The sequence below is a fragment of the Ranitomeya imitator genome, chromosome 8 (genome assembly GCF_032444005.1).
Source record: "Ranitomeya imitator isolate aRanImi1 chromosome 8, aRanImi1.pri, whole genome shotgun sequence".
NCBI lineage: Eukaryota > Metazoa > Chordata > Amphibia > Anura > Dendrobatidae > Ranitomeya > Ranitomeya imitator.
In genome coordinates, this window is record NC_091289.1 from 18,031,141 (window position 1) to 18,052,535 (window position 21,395).

At 48.7% G+C, this 21,395-nt stretch overlaps 1 protein-coding gene across 2 annotated transcripts in view; it reads left to right on the forward strand.

Moving 5' to 3' along the window:
• SHQ1 (SHQ1, H/ACA ribonucleoprotein assembly factor) overlaps positions 1 to 21,395 on the forward strand; it is an 86,770-nt gene that overhangs the window by 25,647 nt on the left and 39,728 nt on the right. For both annotated transcript variants that reach the window (XM_069736474.1, XM_069736475.1), the window contains exons 7-11: positions 272 to 384; positions 1,504 to 1,658; positions 10,213 to 10,266; positions 16,490 to 16,613; positions 19,066 to 19,186. In XM_069736474.1, the coding sequence (XP_069592575.1) occupies positions 272 to 384; positions 1,504 to 1,658; positions 10,213 to 10,266; positions 16,490 to 16,613; positions 19,066 to 19,186 (567 nt within the window). The remainder of the gene's footprint in view (positions 1 to 271; positions 385 to 1,503; positions 1,659 to 10,212; positions 10,267 to 16,489; positions 16,614 to 19,065; positions 19,187 to 21,395) is intronic.

The window sequence follows — 21,395 nt, forward strand, 5'->3', positions numbered from 1 at the left end:
AGCTCTTCTGCCCCTGCAGGACTCGAACATATTATTTGAGCACGTCAAAGTCACTCGATTAGCACCCGAGCATGCTCAGATAACACTTTATCCCAACACGTTCGCGCATCACTTTTGCCTTTTAAGACTCTTTGGCAAGAGATGAAATAAAGATTTTAACAAGAGACTGAATCATTTGTTTGTGTTAGTGATTTTCTTGATTTGGGCATGGGGTGCAAGTACTGTTTCCGAGCAGTAACAAGTAGTTCTCTTTTTCCTCTTCCTTCCCCAGAGCGGACCTCTTTGAGGATGATGCCATTCAGCACCTGCTGAAGTATAAACCGTGGTGGGTGCAGGTAGCGAGAGAAGCCAGCGGCACATCACCGGACAGCCAGGACCCCAGAGGTGAGACCATCTACCCCTTTATGGGAAGACACAATAATATAATCTCTTCCCAGTCGTGTTCAGGACATATTCGTGATCTCAGGAAACTGCAAGGAACAGTGATCTCAGAGAACAGCTGCTCCATGATAAGAATGACTGATTACAGCTGGCAGGAGATGGTGTAATCATTGGAGAAGCATGTCATCTGTAGAGGTGGCCGGAGACAGCAATGCGCCCCCTTCAATTTCTAGGGAGAAAACCAATATCTTATTTCAGCAAATCTAAATCTGTGGGAACTGATGGATGGTAATCCAATGCCGGAGGAGGAAAAAAATCCTCCAGACAAAAATCATGCCACATGGATGCTCTAGCATATCCTGCTGACGTGGTAGCAGGCCTCGAGGCGCGCTGATGACCGTGAGCAGGCCACGAAGCGTGCCGGTGTCCGTGAGCATATCACGAGGCGCACCGGTGCCCGGAGCGTGCCCACGAGGCGTGCCGATGCCCGTGAGCAGGCCTCGAGGCACGCCAATGCCCATGAGCAGTCCTCGAGGCGCGCTGATGACCGTGAGCAGGCCACGAGGCGTGCCGGTGTCCGTGAGCATATCACGAGGCGCGCTGGTGCCCGGAGCGTGGCCACGAGGCGTGCCGATGCCCGTGAGCAGGCCACGAGGCGCGCCAATGCCCATGAGCAGGCCTCGAGGCGCGCCGGTCCCCATGAGCAGGCCTCGAGGCGCGCCGGTGCCTGTGAGCAGGCCGCAAGACGCGCCGGTGCTCATAAGCAGGCCTCGAGGCGTGCTGATGCCCATGAGCAGGTCTCGAGGCACGCCAATGCCCATGAGCAGGCCTCGACGCGTGCCTGTGAGCAGCCCTCGAGGCGCGTCGGTGCCTGTGAGCAGCCCTCGAGGCGCGTCGGTGCCTGTGAGCAGGCCGTGAGGCGCGTCGGTGCCCGGGAGCATGTCATGAGGCGCGCCGGTGCCCATAAGCAGGCCTGAGGCGTGCTGATGCCCGTGAGCAGGTTTCGAGGCGCGCCAATGCCCATGAGCAGGCCACGAAGCGCGCCGGTGCCCGGGAGCAGCCCGCGAGGCAGCTGATTGACTGGACTTTTTTTTTCTAATGTTTTTGTTTCTCCACTACCAGTAATATTTACAGAAAAAGAGAAAGAGCGGCTGCGAAAATTCACAAACAAATCGTATCTACTGGAGAAGAAAGCCGAGCATCTCGCGTACCTGGGCCTGATCGATCTGCTCCTGGCTTACTGCTATGAGGTCCGCGTTACCGAAGGAGAGAGAAATGTAAGTGGATTTTTATTTTTTCTTCTTCCCTCTCTCTCTGGCTCAGTCTTCTGTCTGGAGAATACTCCTGCCAAGAGGATTCTGCTGTAATAGTCTTCTATTGTGAGCCTCACGCCTCCTCTCCTGACAGGCGAGGCACGCAGACAACGAGCCAGGAATAATCTGACAGGTGAAAAATGAGTCCCACTCGTTCAGAGGATAAGGCTGAAGGCTGCTGTTAGAAGTATTTTGCAGTAGATTTAGCAGATAGCAAGGAGCTCTCCCCGCCCATCCTGGAATCACCGCCTGCCTTCTGAATTGCCCGGCGGCACGTAACGGAAAATATCTCCCAGCAAAACTGCGTCGCGTATAATGTATATTGATGTTTTCTATCGGCTCTGTACATCATGTACTGGCTGCCGGCAGAGAAGATGTTTTCTGCAGGATAAGTTGAAGGAAATGCACATTTTGCTTAGTCTATAGTTTCCTCCATCAGTCCAGTCAAACATACATTACATTACTTACCCTATGTTACACTCCAGAGCTGCACTCACTATTCTGCTGGTGCAGTCACTGTGCACATACATTACATTACTGATCCTGAGTTACATCCTGTATTATACTCCAGAGCTGCACTCGCTATTCTGCTGGTGCAGTCACTGTGTACATACATTACATTCCTGATCCTGAGTTCCATCCTGTATTATACTCCAGAGCTGCACTCGCTATTCTGCTGGTGCAGTCACTGTGTACATACATTACATTACTGATCCTGAGTTCCATCCTGTATTATACTCCAGAGCTGCACTCGCTATTCTGCTGGTGCAGTCACTGTGCACATACATTACATTACTGATCCTGAGTTACATCCTGTATTATACTCCAGAGCTGTACTCACTATTCTGCTGGTGCAGTCACTGTGTACATACATTACATTACTGATCCTGAGTTACATCCTGTATTATACTCCAGAGCTGCACTCGCTATTCTGCTGGTGCAGTCACTGTGCACATACATTACATTACTGATCCTGAGTTACATCCTGTATTATACTCCAGAGCTGTACTCACTATTCTGCTGGTGCAGTCACTGTGTACATACATTACATTACTGATCCTGAGTTATATCCTGTATTATACTCCAGAGCTGCACTCGCTATTCTGCTGGTGCAGTAAATGTGTACATACATTACAGTACTGATCCTGAGTTCCATCCTGTATTATACTCCAGAGCTGCACCCACTATTCTGCTGGTGCAGTCACAGTGTACATACATTACATTGCTGATCCTGAATCCTGTATTATACCCCAGAGCTGCACTCACTATCCTGCTGGTGCAGTCACTGTGTACATACATTACATTACTGATCCTGAGTTACATCCTGTATTATACCCCAGAGCTGCACTCACTTTTCTGCTGGTGCAGTCACAGTGTACATACATTACTGATCCTGAGTTACCTCCTGTATTATACCCCAGAGCTGCACTCACTATTCTGCTGGTGTAGTCACTGTGTACATACATTACATTACTGATCCTGAGTTACATCCTGTATTACACTCCAGAGCTGAGCTCACTATGCTGCTGGTGCAGTCACTGTGCACATACATTACATTACTGATCCTGAGTTACATCCTGTATTATACCCCGGAGCTGCACTCACTATTCTGCTGGTGCAGTCACTGTGTACATACATTACATTACTGATCCTGAGTTACATCCTGTATTATACCCTAGCGCTGCAATCACTATTCTGCTGGTGCAGTCACTGTGTACTTACATTACATTACTGATCCTGAGTTACCTCCTGTATTATACTCCAGAGCTGCACTCACTATTCTGCTGGTGCAGTCACTGTGTACATACATTACATTACTGATCCTGAGTTACCTCCTGTATTATACCCCAGAGCTGCACTCACTATTCTGCTGGTGCAGTCACTGTGTACATACAATACATTACTGATCCTGAGTTACATCCTGTATTATACCCCGGAGCTGCACTCACTATTCTGCTGGTGCAGTCACTGTGTACATACACTACATTACTGATCCTGAGTTACATCCTGTATTATACCCCAAAGCTGCACTCACTATTCTGCTGGTGCAGTCACTGTGTACATACATTACATTACTGATCCTGAGTTACATCCTGTATTATACTCCAGAGCTGCACTCACTATTCTGCTGGTGGAGTCACTGTGCACATACATTACATTACTGATCCTGAGTTACATCCTGTATTATACCCCGGAGCTGCACTCACTATTCTGCTGGTGCAGTCACTGTGTACATACAATACATTACTGATCCTGAGTTACATCCTGTATTATACCCCGGAGCTGCACTCACTATTCTGCTGGTGTAGTCACTGTGTACATACATTACATTACTGATCCTGAGTTACATCCTGTATTACACTCCAGAGCTGAGCTCACTATGCTGCTGGTGCAGTCACTGTGTACATACAGTACATTACTGATCCTGAGTTACATCCTGTATTATACCCCGGAGCTGCACTCACTATTCTGCTGGTGCAGTCACTGTGTACATACATTACATTACTGATCCTGAGTTACATCCTGTATTATACCCCGGAGCTGCACTCACTATGCTGCTGGTGCAGTCACTGTGTACATACAGTACATTACTGATCCTGAGTTACATCCTGTATTATACCCCGGAGCTGCACTCACTATTCTGCTGGTGTAGTCACTGTGTACATACATTACATTACTGATCCTGAGTTACATCCTGTATTATACTCCAGAGCTGCACTCACTATTCTGCTGGTGCAGTCACTGTGTACATACATTACATTACTGATCCTGAGTTACATCCTGTATTATACTCCAGAGCTGCACTCACTATTCTGCTGGTGCAGTCACTGTATACATACATTACATTACTGATCCTGAGTTACATCCTGTATTATACCCCAGAGCTGCATTCACTTTTCTGCTGGTGCAGTCACAGTGTACATACATTACATTACTGATCCTGAGTTACCTCCTGTATTATACCCCAGAGCTGCACTCACTATTCTGCTGGTACAGTCACTGTGTACATACATTACATTACTGATCCTGAGTTACATCCTGTATTATACCCCAGAGCTGCACTCACTATTCTGCTGGTACAGTCACTGTGTACATACATTACATTACTGATCCTGAGTTACATCCTGTATTATACCCCAGAGCTGCATTCACTTTTCTGCTGGTGCAGTCACTGTGTACATACATTACATTACTGATCCTGAGTTACATCCTGTATTATACCCCAGAGCTGCACTCACTATTCTGCTGGTACAGTCACTGTGTACATACATTACTGATCCTGAGTTACATCCTGTATTATACTCCAGAGCTGCACTCACTATTCTGCTGGTGCAGTCACTGTGTACATACATTACATTACTGATCCTGAATTACCTCCTGTATTATACCCCAGAGCTGCAGTCACTATTCTGCTGGTGCAGTCACTGTGTACATACATTACATTACTGATCCTGAGTTACATCCTGTATTATACCCCGGAGCTGCACTCACTATTCTGCTGGTGTAGTCACTGTGTACATACATTACATTACTGATCCTGAGTTACATCCTGTATTACACTCCAGAGCTGAGCTCACTATGCTGCTGGTGCAGTCACTGTGTACATACATTACATTACTGATCCTGAGTTACATCCTGTATTATACCCCGGAGCTGCACTCACTATTCTGCTGGTGCAGTCACTGTGTACATACATTACATTACTGATCCTGAGTTACATCCTGTATTATACCCCGGAGCTGCACTCACTATTCTGCTGGTGTAGTCACTGTGTACATACATTACATTACTGATCCTGAGTTACATCCTGTATTATACTCCAGAGCTGCACTCACTATTCTGCTGGTGCAGTCACTGTGTACATACATTACATTACTGATCCTGAATTACCTCCTGTATTATACCCCAGAGCTGCAGTCACTATTCTGCTGGTGCAGTCACTGTGTACATACATTACATTACTGATCCTGAGTTACATCCTGTATTATACCCCGGAGCTGCACTCACTATTCTGCTGGTGCAGTCACTGTGTACATACATTACATTACTGATCCTGAGTTACATCCTGTATTACACTCCAGAGCTGAGCTCACTATGCTGCTGGTGCAGTCACTGTGTACATACATTACATTACTGATCCTGAGTTACCTCCTGTATTATACCCCAGAGCTGCACTCACTATTCTGCTGGTGCAGTCACTGTGTACATACATTACATTACTGACCATGAGTTACATCCTGTATTATACTCCAGAGCTGCACTCACTATTCTGCTGGTGCAGTCACTGTGTACGTACATTACATTACTGATCCTGAGTTACATCCTGTATTATACCCCGGAGCTGCATTCACTATTCTTCTGGTGTAGTCACTGTGTACATACATTACATTACTGATCCTGAGTTACATCCTGTATTATACCCCAGAGCTGCACTCACTATTCTGCTGGTGCAGTCACTGTGTACATACAATACATTACTGATCCTGAGTTACATCCTGTATTATACCCCGGAGCTGCACTCACTATTCTGCTGGTGTAGTCACTGTGTACATACATTACATTACTGATCCTGAGTTACATCCTGTATTACACTCCAGAGCTGAGCTCACTATGCTGCTGGTGCAGTCACTGTGTACATACAGTACATTACTGATCCTGAGTTACATCCTGTATTATACCCCGGAGCTGCACTCACTATTCTGCTGGTGCAGTCACTGTGTACATGCATTACATTACTGATCCTGAGTTACATCCTGTATTATACCCCGGAGCTGCACTCACTATTCTGCTGGTGTAGTCACTGTGTACATACATTACATTACTGATCCTGAGTTACATCCTGTATTATACTCCAGAGCTGCACTCACTATTCTGCTGGTGCAGTCACTGTGTACATACATTACATTACTGATCCTGAGTTACATCCTGTATTATACTCCAGAGCTGCACTCACTATTCTGCTGGTGCAGTCACTGTATACATACATTACATTACTGATCCTGAGTTACATCCTGTATTATACCCCAGAGCTGCATTCACTTTTCTGCTGGTGCAGTCACAGTGTACATACATTACATTACTGATCCTGAGTTACCTCCTGTATTATACCCCAGAGCTGCACTCACTATTCTGCTGGTACAGTCACTGTGTACATACATTACATTACTGATCCTGAGTTACATCCTGTATTATACCCCAGAGCTGCATTCACTTTTCTGCTGGTGCAGTCACTGTGTACATACATTACATTACTGATCCTGAGTTACATCCTGTATTATACCCCAGAGCTGCACTCACTATTCTGCTGGTACAGTCACTGTGTACATACATTACTGATCCTGAGTTACATCCTGTATTATACTCCAGAGCTGCACTCACTATTCTGCTGGTGCAGTCACTGTGTACATACATTACATTACTGATCCTGAGTTACATCCTGTATTATACTCCAGAGCTGCACTCACTATTCTGCTGGTGCAGTCACTGTGTACATACATTACATTACTGATCCTGAATTACCTCCTGTATTATACCCCAGAGCTGCAGTCACTATTCTGCTGGTGCAGTCACTGTGTACATACATTATATTGCTTACAGAATACAGGCTGGAAATGGAAAAAAATCAGGAACCACTGGCAGAGGCGTAGCTAGAGCTTTTGCCGCCCGGGGCTGTTCCCGAGTTTGGCGCCTCCCCCCCCCCCAGCTCAATACACACAAAGGTTACCAAAAATGGTTTTCCTGTTTTGTAGAACTTAAACTGGGCCTAATGGTGTCACCCCCACATGCCACACCTGTGACTTAATACCACCACACCATGACCAGGCCACATAGTGACCGAATAATACTACATACAAGGGACAAATACCACCGCACCATTTCCAGACCACATATTACCACCACATAGTGACTGAATACTACAATACTGATCAGTAATAAAAAAAAAACCACAATACTATCACCATAAGTGCCAGTATTCACAGGAGATCTGTACTTAGTATGCAGTGTCTGTGTAGAGGTAATACAGAGATCACTGGTGACATTATACACAGGACCTCTATATAGTATACAGTGTATAGTGTCTGTGTATAGGTAACACTGACTCACCAGTGACGTCTCTAGGTGAAGTCCTTCATCTTTTATCCAGCACAGACCGCCATCATTCCTTCCAGCCAGGACTCGTTTCTGCAGGAAATAACACAGTTATCTCGAGCTCCGCTTGCAGAACACATTACTTAATTTTTCACAACTTCTACATTACACCACATGAAGAAAAAAAGGTGATATAGTGTCACTCTGCACAGTAACAGGACCGCCCCCCCATTTAAAACAGTATACTCAAAAAATAAAATAAATACATCACTGCAGTAACAATATCCCTTAATTATCCTCTATGGTAATAATATTCCCCACCCTGGCCCCGTTTCTCATTCCTGGCTCCAGCCATATGTTCTCGCATCCTGCCCTCATGAGTATCCATTCTACCCCATATGATCTCCCCATCCTGCCCCACCAGCCTCCATCGTATCCGTCCTGCCCCATGATCCAATCCTGCCCCGTGTCTCCAATCATGCCCCGTATCTACATTCTGCCCATGCCTCAAGTCCTGCCCCCAGTGTGTCCAGCATATTACCCCCATGTTGTCCAGCAATCTGCCCCAGTGTGTCCAGCATATTACCCCCATGTTGTCCAGCAATCTGCCCCAGTGTGTCCAGCATATTACCCCCATGTTGTCCAGCAATCTGCCCCAGTGTGTCCAGCATATTACCCCCAGTGTGTCCAGCAATCTGCCCCAGTATGTCCAGCATATTACCCCCAGTGTGTCCAGCAATCTGCCCTCAGTGTGTCCAGCAATCTGCCCCAGTGTCCAGCCTTTCCCCAGTGTGTCCAGCAGTCTGCCCCAGTGTGTCCAGCATATTACCCCCAGTGTCCAGCATATTACCCCCAGTGTGTCCAGCAATCTGCCCCAGTGTCCAGCATTGCCTCAATGTGTCCAGAAATCTGCCCCAGGGTCTCCAGTATTGCCCCAGTGTGTCCAGCAATCTGCCCCAGGGTCTCCAGTATTGCCCCAGTGTGTCCAGCATTCTGCCCCATAGTCTCCTGTACTGCCCCAGTGTGTCCAGCATTCTGCCCCATGGTCTCCAGTATTGCCCCAGTGTGTCCAGCATTCTGCCCCATGGTCTCCAGTATTGCCCCAGTGTGTCCAGCATTCTGCGCCATGGTCTCCAGTATTGCCCCAGTGTGTCCAGCATTCTGCCCCATGGTCTCCAGTATTGCCCCAGTGTGTCCAGCAATCTGCCCCATAGTCTCCTGTATTGCCCCAGTGTGTCCAGCAATCTGCCCCATGGTCTCCTGTATTGCCCCAGTGTGTCCAGAAATCTGCCCCATGGTCTCCTGTATTGCCCCAGTGTGTCCAGCAATCTGCCCCATAGTCTCCTGTATTGCCCCAGTGTGTCCAGCAATCTGCCCCATGGTCTCCTGTATTGCCCCAGTGTGTCCAGCAATCTGCCCCATGGTCTCCAGTACTGCCCCAGTGTGTCCAGCATTCTGCCCCATGGTCTCCTGTATTGCCCCAGTGTGTCCAGCAATCTGCCCCATGGTCTCCAGTATTGCCCCAGTGTGTCCAGCAATCTGCCCCATGGTCTCCTGTATTGCCCCAGTGTGTCCAGCAATCTGCCCCATGGTCTCCTGTATTGCCCCAGTGTGTCCAGCAATCTGCCCCATGGTCTCCTGTATTGCCCCAGTGTGTCCAGCAATCTGCCCCATAGTCTCCTGTATTGCCCCAGTGTATCCAGCAATCTGCCCCATGGTCTCCTGTATTGCCCCAGTGTGTCCAGCAATCTGCCCCATGGTCTCCTGTATTGCCCCAGTGTGTCCAGCATTCTGCCCCATGGTCTCCAGCATTGCCCCAGTGTGTCCAGCATTCTGCCCCATGGTCTCCAGCATTGCCCCAGCCCCAGACAGTCAGAAATAAAGAAAAAAAAAAAAAAGTAAAATCCTCACCTCTCCCGTTCCCAGCGCAGGTCCGGTGCAGTCAGCGTCTCTCCGGCTCTGCGACGCTCAGGACAGAGAGGCAGAGCGGCGCGCACAGTAGTGACGTCATCGCGCCCTCTGCTCTGAGACGTCGCAGAATCAGAGGACGCTGCAGCTGCCGGCGCCGCAGGAACCAGGAGAGGTGAGTATAGAGCGGGGGGGTGGGGGCGGGGGCGGGACCCGGGGGTGGGGGGAGCTGGCCCTGGTCGTGGCGGCGGACGGCGCCGCCCGAAGATTTAAAGGGGCGTCTTTTTTTTTTTTTTTTTTTTTTTTTTTTTTTTATCTTCTTCTCCTGCAGCGCCGGCCGCCCCCAGCATTGTGCCGCCCGGGGCGGACCGCCCCCCCCCCGCACCCCCCTTCCTACGCCACTGACCACTGGTGTAGTTCACGGTGATGTAAGATTATAAATCATGGAATTGTTATTTAAGCAGTTTCCTGTTCACCAGATATGAGCGTCTTCTATGTCTCTGCTCTTTCTGTGACACAGGTGGAGTCTGCGTGGACCGTACGGAAGCTGAGCGGGACCCTCTCCTGGTTCGAGGTGAGTCTCACACCAATTGTGCAAACGTCATATTTAATGCGGTATAAAGGTTTTCACCCTCCAAAAGGGGGGAAAATCCCCCAAATCTACCCCGGCCTCCATCGCCATCACCCTAGTGTGGTCATTTGCATCTGCCCCCTCCATGTATTTTTATGGATGCATCCGAATTTATCATCTACCCAAATCCTGGGAATCCAGGAACACTCCAGACCCGCGTCCCCTCCTATTAGGCGCTTACCGCCTGCTCAGATTCAGTCTGTAGGATACATCTGGTAATGCAGCTCATCCCATTCCAGTGATTCGCACCTGCAGTACCATACACCACCCATTGACCAGTGTGGCGCTGTTACCAGGAAAGGAAGGCAACCTCTGATTTCTAATACTGTTCCATCCCTTTTATTTTCCACCGCATTGTAAAAGGGCATGGAAGGGGTTAATGCGAATATTTGACAGGCGTATAATCTTGGCATACAGAGACTGAGCCGCTTGAAAGGCTTCCAGTAATAATAATATCGCGTTTCGGCAATAGGAAAGACGTGTGACCACCGGCGCTGCCTCCGCGGCCGGCTGCTGAAATATCAACATTTCCGCGTCACATCCAGGTCTGGCTTGTTTTATTTTTGTGCTTTAGTTGGCGGCAAAAAAAACTGTTGATGCAAAAACTCAGCGTTCCCAGATCTTTTGCGACCAGAGGTTCTGCACGATTGGAGGACTCGCTGTTTATGTGTCAGGTCAGGAACATTGGAGGCCACCGCACCCCCAGTATGGCCAGATGACCGGAGAGTCACATCCTGACTTCTCCAAACATCTCCAATGAGCCAGGTGACCGGTGGGTTCCACTCCTAGCTTTCTCCAAATGTATCCATGGGGCTCAGGTGACCGGTGGGTTCAAATCCTGACTACTATCTATGTATCCATGGATCAGTGATGATCAATGGAGCATATCTGTATTCTTTCAGCTGGGTCCATAGTCCCCTAAGCTGGCATCCTTTAGAATGTCAAATCTGTGTCCCTCGTGTTGGAGCCCTGATGTCTTGGCTGCTGTCTTGTAAAGAGTCTTTGGTTCTTTGGATCACTTGTCTGCATGGCTGTGTATCTGTATAATGTTACAGAGGCATATGTCCTCTTTTTATAGATAACAAACGTCCTTCAAGCCTGCATTCACAGGTAAAGGGAAAGAATGGTGACAAGTTCAACTCACATTGTTTGATCTATTTGCATAGTTTTTACTCCTCTGCTTGCAAGTCAACAAGCTAGCTGGCCTGGACAATGTGTAATCAACATATTAGCAAACATCATTGTTCAATTATCCTGCACCTTCAACTTACAAGTCAATATTACAGGCTTATACAAACAAAATTCTGTGTTTTCTTGACCAACAGAAAAAAACGCATAAATTCAAAGTCAAAAGTCAACATATGGATAAGTCTGTTCCTCCTGGCTTGATGAAAATAAACGTCTGGTTAATTAAGATAAAATGCTGCGCCATCACAGGGCAGGTTCGGGGGCTGTCCCGGTGGGTAGGCGCAAGGGGATGGTCACGCGGACTTTGGGGGTGATAAAGCTATGCCGAACTGTCGCACCCCCTACCTGCCATCCGCTCACTTTTCTCAAAGTACAGAATAGACCATACTCAGACGAAAAAAAGCAACTCCTAGGTATGGAGGACTAACGCACCAGCAGGATCAGATTACATTCACTAAAACCATAGAATCACATTATTTTGCATAGGAGCTGTGTACACGAAACAATATTTATAAAACAATTTGCAAAGATGCTTCATTTTTTTTTTTTTTTTTTTAAGATTAATTGGGGCAAATCCTTTTAGAACATTTTTTATATCTATTGATAGGAAATTCTGAGTGAAGTGAAAAGAGAGGTGTCCCCTGCCCAGGCCTGGACTGGTTTGTTGCACGTGCTGGTGCCCTCGTTACTACTAAGATCGCTAATAAATGTCGGCGGGATATAATAGCGTGATGTGTAACATCTGCCGCCTATCCGCCATCACTCTCGCGTTTCCTCGCCGCTGCTGATGCCAGTCTTGCAGCTCTGCTCTCTGGCTCCGCGCCATCTCTTTGGTGGGGGATTATCAAAGTGCGATCTTATCTGTGCCCGGAGCGACACTCGCGCAGTATGTGATAGACCTTATTGTGCTTTGAAATCTCGCCAGAGGAATCCCCCAATGTGCGGCCGCGTGCAGAACGCGCAGGACGCCGCACTGTCTCCTTTTGATGCTCCGTGCCTGGGAATAAAAGGGAACATTGTAGATTGGGACAGATTAGATTTCTATTTAATCCCCGCTCTGTTTCTTTTCCTAAAAGAAGAAAGAGAGAAGAAAAAAAAGAATCTGCGCTCTACCCACAAGAACAATTGTAGTTCGTTTTCTTAAAGGGTTATTCCCAAGATTAAAAATAACAGGATCACTTTCTGATCTCTTGAACCTCCCACGATCCTGGTACCATGGGGCTCTAGATCCTCTGCAGAGCCCCGTCCTGAATGTCACGCAGATGCACGGGTTCTACCATCACTCTGTGCATTGATACTGCCGGCCGTCCTATAGACAATGAATGGAGTGCAGGTGTACGGGCTCTACCTTCACTCTCTGCATTGTCTGATACTGCCGGCTGTCCTGTAGACAATGAATGGAGTGCAGGTGCACAGGCTCTACCTTCACTCTGTGCATTGTCTGATACTGCCGGCTGTCCTGTAGACAATGAATGGAGTGCAGGTGTACGGGCTCTACCTTCACTCTGTGCATTGCCTGATACTGCTGGCCGTCCTATAGATAATGAATGGAGTGCAGGTGCACAGGCTCTACCTTCACTCTCTGCATTGTCTGATACTGCCGGCTGTCCTGTAGACAATGAATGGAGTGCAGGTGTACGGGCTCTACCTTCACTCTGTGCATTGCCTGATACTGCTGGCCGTCCTATAGATAATGAATGGAGTGCAGGTGCACAGGCTCTACCTTCACTCTCTGCATTGTCTGATACTGCCGGCTGTCCTGTAGACAATGAATGGAGTGCAGGTGTACGGGCTCTACCTTCACTCTGTGCATTGCCTGATACTGCTGGCCGTCCTATAGATAATGAATGGAGTGCAGGTGCACGGGCTCTACCTTCACTCTGTGCATTGTCTGATACTGCCGGCTGTCCTATAGACAATGAATGGAACGGTGGACACGCATGCTCTATCTCTACTCTCTGCATTGTCTGATACTGCCGGCCGTCCTATAGACAGTGAATGGAACGCAGGTGTACGGGCTCTACCTTCACTCTGTGCATTCTGATACTGCCGGCTGTCCTATAGACAATGAATGGAGCGCAGGTTCACGGGCTCTACCTTCACTCTGTGCATTGTCTAATGTTGCCGGCTGTCCTATAGACAATGAATGGAGCGCAGGGGCACGGGCTCTACCTTCACTCTGTGCATTGTCTGATAGTACCAGCCGTCCTATAGATAATGAATGGAGAGCAGGTGCACGGGCTTTACCTTCACTCTGTGCATTGTCTGATACTGCCGGCCGTCCTATAGACAATGAATGGAGCGCAGGTGCACGGGCTCTACCTTCACTCTGTGCATTGTCTAATACTGCCGGACGTCCTATAGACAATGAATGGAGCACAGGTGCACGGGTTCTACCTTCACTCTGTGCATTGTCTAATACTGCCAGCCGCCCTATAGACAATGAATGGAGCGCAGGTGTACATGCTCTACCTTCACTGTGTGCAATGTCTGATACTGCCGGCTGGCCTATAGACAATGAATGGAGCGCAGGTGCACGGGCTCTACCTTCACTCTGTACATTGTCTAATACCGCCGGCCGTCCTATAGACAATGAATGGAGCGCAGATGCACGGGCTTTACCTTCACTCTGTGCATTGTCTGATACTTCCGGCCGTCCTATAGACAATGAATTGAGCGCAGGTGCACGGGCTCTACCTTCACTCTGTGCATTGTCTAATACTGCTGGCCGTCCTATAGACAATGAATGGAGAGCAGGTGCACGGGCTCTACCTTCACTCTGTGCATCGTCTAATACTGCCGGCCGTCCTATAGACAATGAATGGAGCGCAGGTGCACGGGCTCTACCATCACTGTGTGCAATGTCTGATACTTCCGGCCGTCCTACAGACAATGAATGGAGGGCAGGTGCACGGGCTCTACCTTCACAGAATGAAGGAAGAGCCTTTGTCTGATACTTCCGGCCATCCTATAGACAATGAATGGAGGGCAGGTGCACAGGCTCTTCCTTCACTCTGTGCATTGTCTAATACCGCCGGCCGTCCTATAGACAATGAATGGAGCGCAGGTGCACGGGCTCTACCTTCACTCTGTGCATTGTCTGATACTACCAGCCGCCCTATAGACAAGATCAGTATGCACGGTATGTGCGGGCATGGATGCTCAGGTAGACCTCCTTTTTCCTGCGCATCGTTCCCATCACCCGCTGAGCCGGGGACTCCAGCGTAATTCCATTTTATCCACCAGATGCCACCACTAGAGGGCGCTCACTGCATACAGATATTACATTGAGGTCAGTGGGAGCTTATAGATCTAGCTTCAGTAAGCTCCAACTTGCCGTGTGGATGGTGGGGGTAGTAGTGCTCTATGACCGTCCCTTTGCGCGGCGGCGGTTGCGCTTTCCTCCACGTTGTGTCTCTGTTTTGAGCTGTGTGAGTTCGGCGTTTCAGTTTTATCGCTTTGTTTCTGGAATAAAGGTAGAAATCGTTCGACGCCGGGAGCCGCGTCTTGGCACGGAAAAGCAGCTGTGATCATTTATTGAAGAGACCTTCAGGAGGCGCAGATGGGTTGCAGCACTTACGGGGCACGGCGGGACGGTACTTCTCAGATTGCAGAGTATGTCAGTGGATTATACAGACACATGTTCAGTATTCGGCGGCGGGCCAGTCTCTGGGGGGTTAATGCTCGCAGTACGCGGGTATTGAAGGGGTGGGGGTGGGGTGCAGTTCTATTTGGTGGTCTCATGGTTATTCGGATGGATAAGTCAATATGGCTTGTCCTATGGATGACCCAGAGTGACCATTCGGATGCTGCCTCCGTCTCCAGTTTTTCCATTCTGGAGGATGGGAAAGCTGGGTGCTCGCCCTCCCTGGTGCATCAGTAGTGGCCATATTGTCCGGTCACCCAGCTTTCCAGATCTAAATAAGAAACTGACGAATACAATATTTAAAGGGGTAAATGTGCGATGAACGAGGGGCGCAGCGGTCAAGCAGGTGGCCACAGATTTCTGCATTCACTTATATGAGATTTACGGATATAGCGCAGCCAGGCAGGTTGGGGTTAACCCAAGCATTAAAATATTTTCTCCTTCTCTAAAGGATCGACAATAATTTACAAAACGCAGCATCACCCTCCAGTCCTGACAACGAGGCCATGTATGCCCCATGCATCATCCACCGGAGATGGCGGAGTACGTAATCCTCATCTGGCAGTGAAGGGGTGCCGTTTTTTCCATACTGACTGGTGAAATATTTATGCCGAGCCTCCGCAGGGCCAGCGCCGGATTAATTTTTAATCTGCGGTAAATGTCGACGTCTTATAAACACAAGCTCGTCCTTACGCAGAATCCTCCACCGCCGCCAATGGCTAATTACCTCCTCCAAAGACTCCGCTGTCACCTCTGGCTCGCTGCGCACTCCGCCGCCGCGCACGATGCTCAGCCACCGGATTATGCATCCTCCCCCACATCCCTTCTTCAGCACTGAATTTCTGGGAAACGGTCTCATAAATCATCTTTAAAGATCAGCTCCGCACACGCATCTCTTAAGAAATAAGATTGCGAGCGCTGGAGGACCCGGATGGTGAAGGTTCAGGGTATGACGCAGGCTCCATTAAATGGGATGTTAGCTGCCTCCTTTTTTGGATTCCATATTACCAATGGACTGTGTAGAAACACACACCCTGTTAACCCGGTCGCCCATTAAGAGTCAGGCCAGACGGAGAGGACGACAGCCCCGCGATCAGCCGCAATCTTTGGTGTAATTTGTAGATGTGTCACCTCCCTGCAGCTCCCTCGCAGGAGAAGTGCGGCATTGCAGCTTTCCCATTGACGTGACTCTTTGTAGCTGCCCTCACTATGGCTAGTAGATGAGGATCCCCCCTTCAGTGGGCGCCTCTGTGCTGCCTGCGTTGACTCGCCAGCGTATGTGGAAGGATGGACGTTTCTGATTGCACATCACATCTCTTTTCTTTCGCACAGAATTATCGGTTGGTCACAGATGTCCTGGTGTCATTCGGAAGACGGGTTTTATGCTATCCGCTTTATCGAAACTTCTGCCTGGTGACCCGGGCTGTACAGGACACCTGCATGCTGCTACAAATGGGTAAGAATTGGGTCTGGCCATAGACTGTAGATCAATATGTCTGCGCTGTCTCTCATAAGACCTCGCTGACCGGGGGTAGAGGGCTACCCCCGGGATTGTCGCTGTGACTGTGCCTCCATCTTTAGGATTCACTCTTTATAGTGTACTCCCATCTCAGATCATTATGAGGGATCAGATTACTGCTGCCTATTGAAGTTTATAGACCGGAAGGCAGGATCAGAGTGAGGTACAGACGTGCTGCTACTTCCTGGTATGTGTTTATCTCCTTGCTGGATTCACAGTTACACTGTTTAGTACTGCTGTGTAATGTCACCCTTATTGGTGCTTTCTAGTAAGTGTCACTTAAGAGCTGGATTCACAGCAACACTGTTCAGTATTGCTGTATAATACCATCAGTGTTGCTGCTTTCTAGTAAGTATTTATGTCACTTCAGAGCTGAATTCACATCTACACTGTTCAGTATTGCTGTATAATGTCATCAATGTTGCTGCTTTCTAGTAAGTATGTCACTTCAGAGCTGAATTCACATCCACACTTCAGTATTGCTGTGTAATGTCATCAATGTTGTTGCTTTCTAGTAAGTATTTATCTCACTTCAGAGCTGGATTCACATCTACACTGTTCAGTATTGCTGTATAATCTCATCATTATTGATGCTTTCTACTGTTTGTTTCACCCCAGTGCTGGATTAACAGCTACACATTTCCTTACTGCTATTATTATTATAAATTTTTGTAGCGCCATTTATTCCATGGCGCTTTACATGTGAATACGGGGCAAATATAGACAAATACATTAAGCATGAGCAAAAAACAAGGCAGACAGGTACATAAGGAGGGACCCTGCACGTGAGGGCTCACAGTCTGCAGGGGATGGGTGAGGATATACTAGGAGAGGGTAGGATCTGTGTGTCATCCATGTTGCTGCTGTTTAGTATTTATCTCACTTCAGAGCCGGATACTTAGCTACAGTGTTCAGTACTGCTGTATGTCATTGATGTTGCTGCTTTCTAGTGTTTCTCACTTCAGTGCTGGATTCACGTCTACCCTGCTCAGTACTTCTCTAAAATGTACTCTATGCTGGTGCTGCTTATGAACTTTGAAAAGACAATTGAAAATTAAAGATAAAGGGAAAACTGGTGACTAATGCAGGACACAAGTCATATAATGTCCAGATATGGTGTTATGAATAATATTATTATTATTCCTCCTCCTCATGAACAGCGACCTACAGTAACAGGTGGTGTACGCTTTGTCTAACCGTTCCCTTTGCAGATCGATACCCGCTGCCATCGCTCCGTCCGGGCACCGCCGCTTAGTCCTGGTTCCTGGATGCAGGAAACCACGTAAAGTCCTGCGGGTTTCTACTTGCGTCTCAGTGGGGAAGTTGCGGGTTTTGTGCTAGAGAGAAAAATGTGTGTTTTATTTAACACAATCTGGATATCATTTTAGCCCAGCGTGTCGCCTGCCAAGAGACGGGGTGTGAAAACGCGAGAGCGCGGAGCAATGCCAAAAAGACATTTCAGTTTAGACAACAATCTCTGTTATTTTTATCTCCTGCCGGTAACGGAGCCAGGAACACGCGGCGGTGGCGGCGAGCTCAGGAGCAGCTAAAGGGCGCTTCTCCCGTCATATATTTATCCATGGACATATATGTATCCAGCATCTAGGTATAAACACTACCAGGGCAATGAAAGGGTTATTTCCATCTGCGGCATTTATAGCTCATCCATCAGTAGAGGACACAGTGCTGTCGAGGGAGCCGGTGTCCTATCGACGGTGCCGGTGTCCTGTCGAGGGAGCCGGTGTCCTGTCGACGGAGCCGGTGTCCTGTCGAGGGAGCCGGTGTCCTGTCGAGGGAGCCGGTGTCCTGTCGAGGGAGGCGGTGTCCTGTCGAGGGAGGCGGGGTCCTGTCGAGGGAGGCGGGGTCCTGTCGAGGGAGGCGGGGTCCTGTCGAGGGAGGCGGCGTCCTGTCGAGGGAGGCGGCGTCCTGTCGAGGGAGGCGGTGTCCTGTCGAGGGAGGCGGTGTCCTGTCGAGGGAGGCGGCGTCCTGTCGAGGGAGGCGGCGTCCTGTCGACGGAGCCGGCGTCCTGTCGAGGGAGGCGGCGTCCTGTCGAGGGAGGCGGTGTCCTTTCGAGGGAGGCGGTGTCCTGTCGAGGGAGGCGGCGTCCTGTCGACGGAGCCGGCGTCCTGTCGAGGGAGGCGGCGTCCTGTCGAGGGAGGCGGTGTCCTTTCGAGGGAGGCGGTGTCCTGTCGAGGGAGCCGGCGTCCTGTCGACGGAGCCGGCGTCCTGTCGACGGAGCTGGTGTCCTGTCGACGGAGCCGGTGGGACTAGTATTTGATTCCATTGTGAAAGGACAATAGCACCTTGCTTCATAATAACACAATGTTGTAAGATTTTCCAAATATATAATACAATTTCTTTATGATGTATGTTTTTATTTATTTATTAGGTAAAGCTGCTGTCCTAAAATGTTTGCTGTACATCCACGTCATATTTCAAGAGAACGACCCGGCGTACATTCTCAACGACCTCTATATCACAGACTATTGTATCTGGATTCAGAAGGTCAGGTAAGTCACTCAGCCTTTATCTGTCGTATCTAGTGCTGTGCAGGTATCGTTGTGTAGCTGTATGCAGCCGGTCACGGAGCGCCCCCTAGTGGGGGCAGCAGGACGACACCATTTTATATTTTGAAATGTATCTTTGGGCTGGAGATTTGGAGCTCAAAAAAAGACAAAAAATCATTCCAACTGATGTACAGATATAAATTAAAAAATGAATGGGCACAGAATTGTGAATTGATTTAGCTTGAAAGAATAAAATTATATTTAGGGGTAGAAATTTACATTAAAGTGTACCTGTCCTTTGAAACATTAAGAGTAGAAAAGCATGGTCCGTACCAGATACGTCCACTTTCTCATGCTTGAGTGAGCAGTTCCTGTGCATTCTGCTAGCACTGTAGGAGCTGGAACTTCCTTTTGCTCACTTCCCAGCATACAGTCCTTCTGCACTGTCCTTTAGTTTGCCTTCCCTGAACTGAGCATTTTCTTCAGTGTTAAAAAGTTTGAAACGCAACAGAGCAGTAGAGAGTTGACGAACCGCAACCTACATTCTGTGGAGCCATGGGGAGCCGCCCCTACTTTATGTGGAGCCACGGGGAGCCGCCCCTACTTTATGTGGAGCCACGGGGAGCCGCTCGCTACATTCTGTGGAGATACGGGAGCCGCTCCCTACATTCTGTGGAGCCACGGGGAGCCGCCCCTACTTTCTGTGGAGCCATGGGGAGCCGCCCCTACTTTATGTGGAGCCACGGGGAGCCGCCCCTACTTTATGTGGAGCCACGGGGAGCCGCCCTTACTTTCTGTGGAGCCACGGGGAGTCGCCCCTACTTTCTGTGGAGCCATGGGGAACCGCCTCTACTTTCTGTGTAGCCACAGGGAGCCGCCTCTACTTTCTGTGGAGCCACGGGGAGCCGCCCCTACTTTATGTGGAGCCACGGGGAGCTGCCCCTACTTTATGTGGAGCCACGGGGAGCCACCCCTACTTTCTGTGGAGCCACGGGGAGCCACCCCTACTTTCTGTGGAGCCATGGGGAGCTGCCCTACTTTCTGTGGAGCCATGGGGAGCTGCCCCTACTTTCTGTGGAGCCACGGGGAGCCATGTTGTGAATTCTGTGGCTGAGTTCACTTCTGTGGTCACAAGTGGTATTGCAGTCTCTGGGCTTCCTCCCTCAGGTGTTTTGGTGAGCTCGTTGGCTGCCTTGCTATTTAGCTCCACCTGAGTCTGTCTTCCTTGCTCCTTGTCAATGTTCCAGTGTTGGATCTGAGCTACTGCATCTTTCCTTGGGCCTGCTGCTCTGCTAGATAAGTGCTTCTAGTTTGTTTTCTGTTTTTTTCTGTCCAGCTTGCTATTGTCTTTTGCTGGAAGCTCTGAGAAGCAGAGGGGTGCACCGCCGTGCTGTTAGTTCGGCACGGTGGGTCTTTTTGCCCCTTTGCGTGGTTTTCGTTTTAGGGTTTTTTGTAGACTGCATAGTTCTCTTTGCTATCCTCGCTCTGTCTAGAATATCGGGCCTCACTTTGCTGAATCTATTTCATTCCTACGTTTGTCTTTTCATCTTGCTAACAGTCATTATATGTGGGGGGCTGCCTATTCCTTTGGGGTATTTCTCTGAGGTAAGTCAGGCTTGTATTTCTATCTTCAGGCTAGTCAGCTCCTCAGGCAGTGCCGAGTTGCATAGGTAGTTGTTAGGCGCAATCCACTGCTGCTTATAGTTGTGTGAGGATAGATCAGGTACTGCAGTCTACAGAGATTCCACGTCTCAGAGCTCGTCCTATTGTTTTTGGTTATTGCCAGATCTCTGTATGTGCGCTGATTACTGCACGCTGTGTTGCCTGATTGCCAGCCATAACAGTACAAGGAGCCACACCAATGATTCCCAATAGAGGGAAAAAAGAAATCCTGACATCATTTTTTTTTCTTAGCTCTGTCTTCAGTCTTTTTTTTCCCCTAGACATTAGAGTGCTTCAGGACACAGCTGTGGACATGGATATTCAGGCTCTGTGCTCCTCAATGGATAATCTCGTTGTAAATGTACAAAAGATTCAAGATACTATTGATCAGAAATCGATGCTAGAACCAAGAATTCCGATTCCTGATTTGTTTTTTGGTGACAGAACTAAGTTCCTGAGCTTCAGAAATAATTGTAAGCTATTTTTGGCCTTGAAACCTCATTCTTCTGGTAATCCTATTCAACAGGTTTTGATTATTATTTCTTTTTTG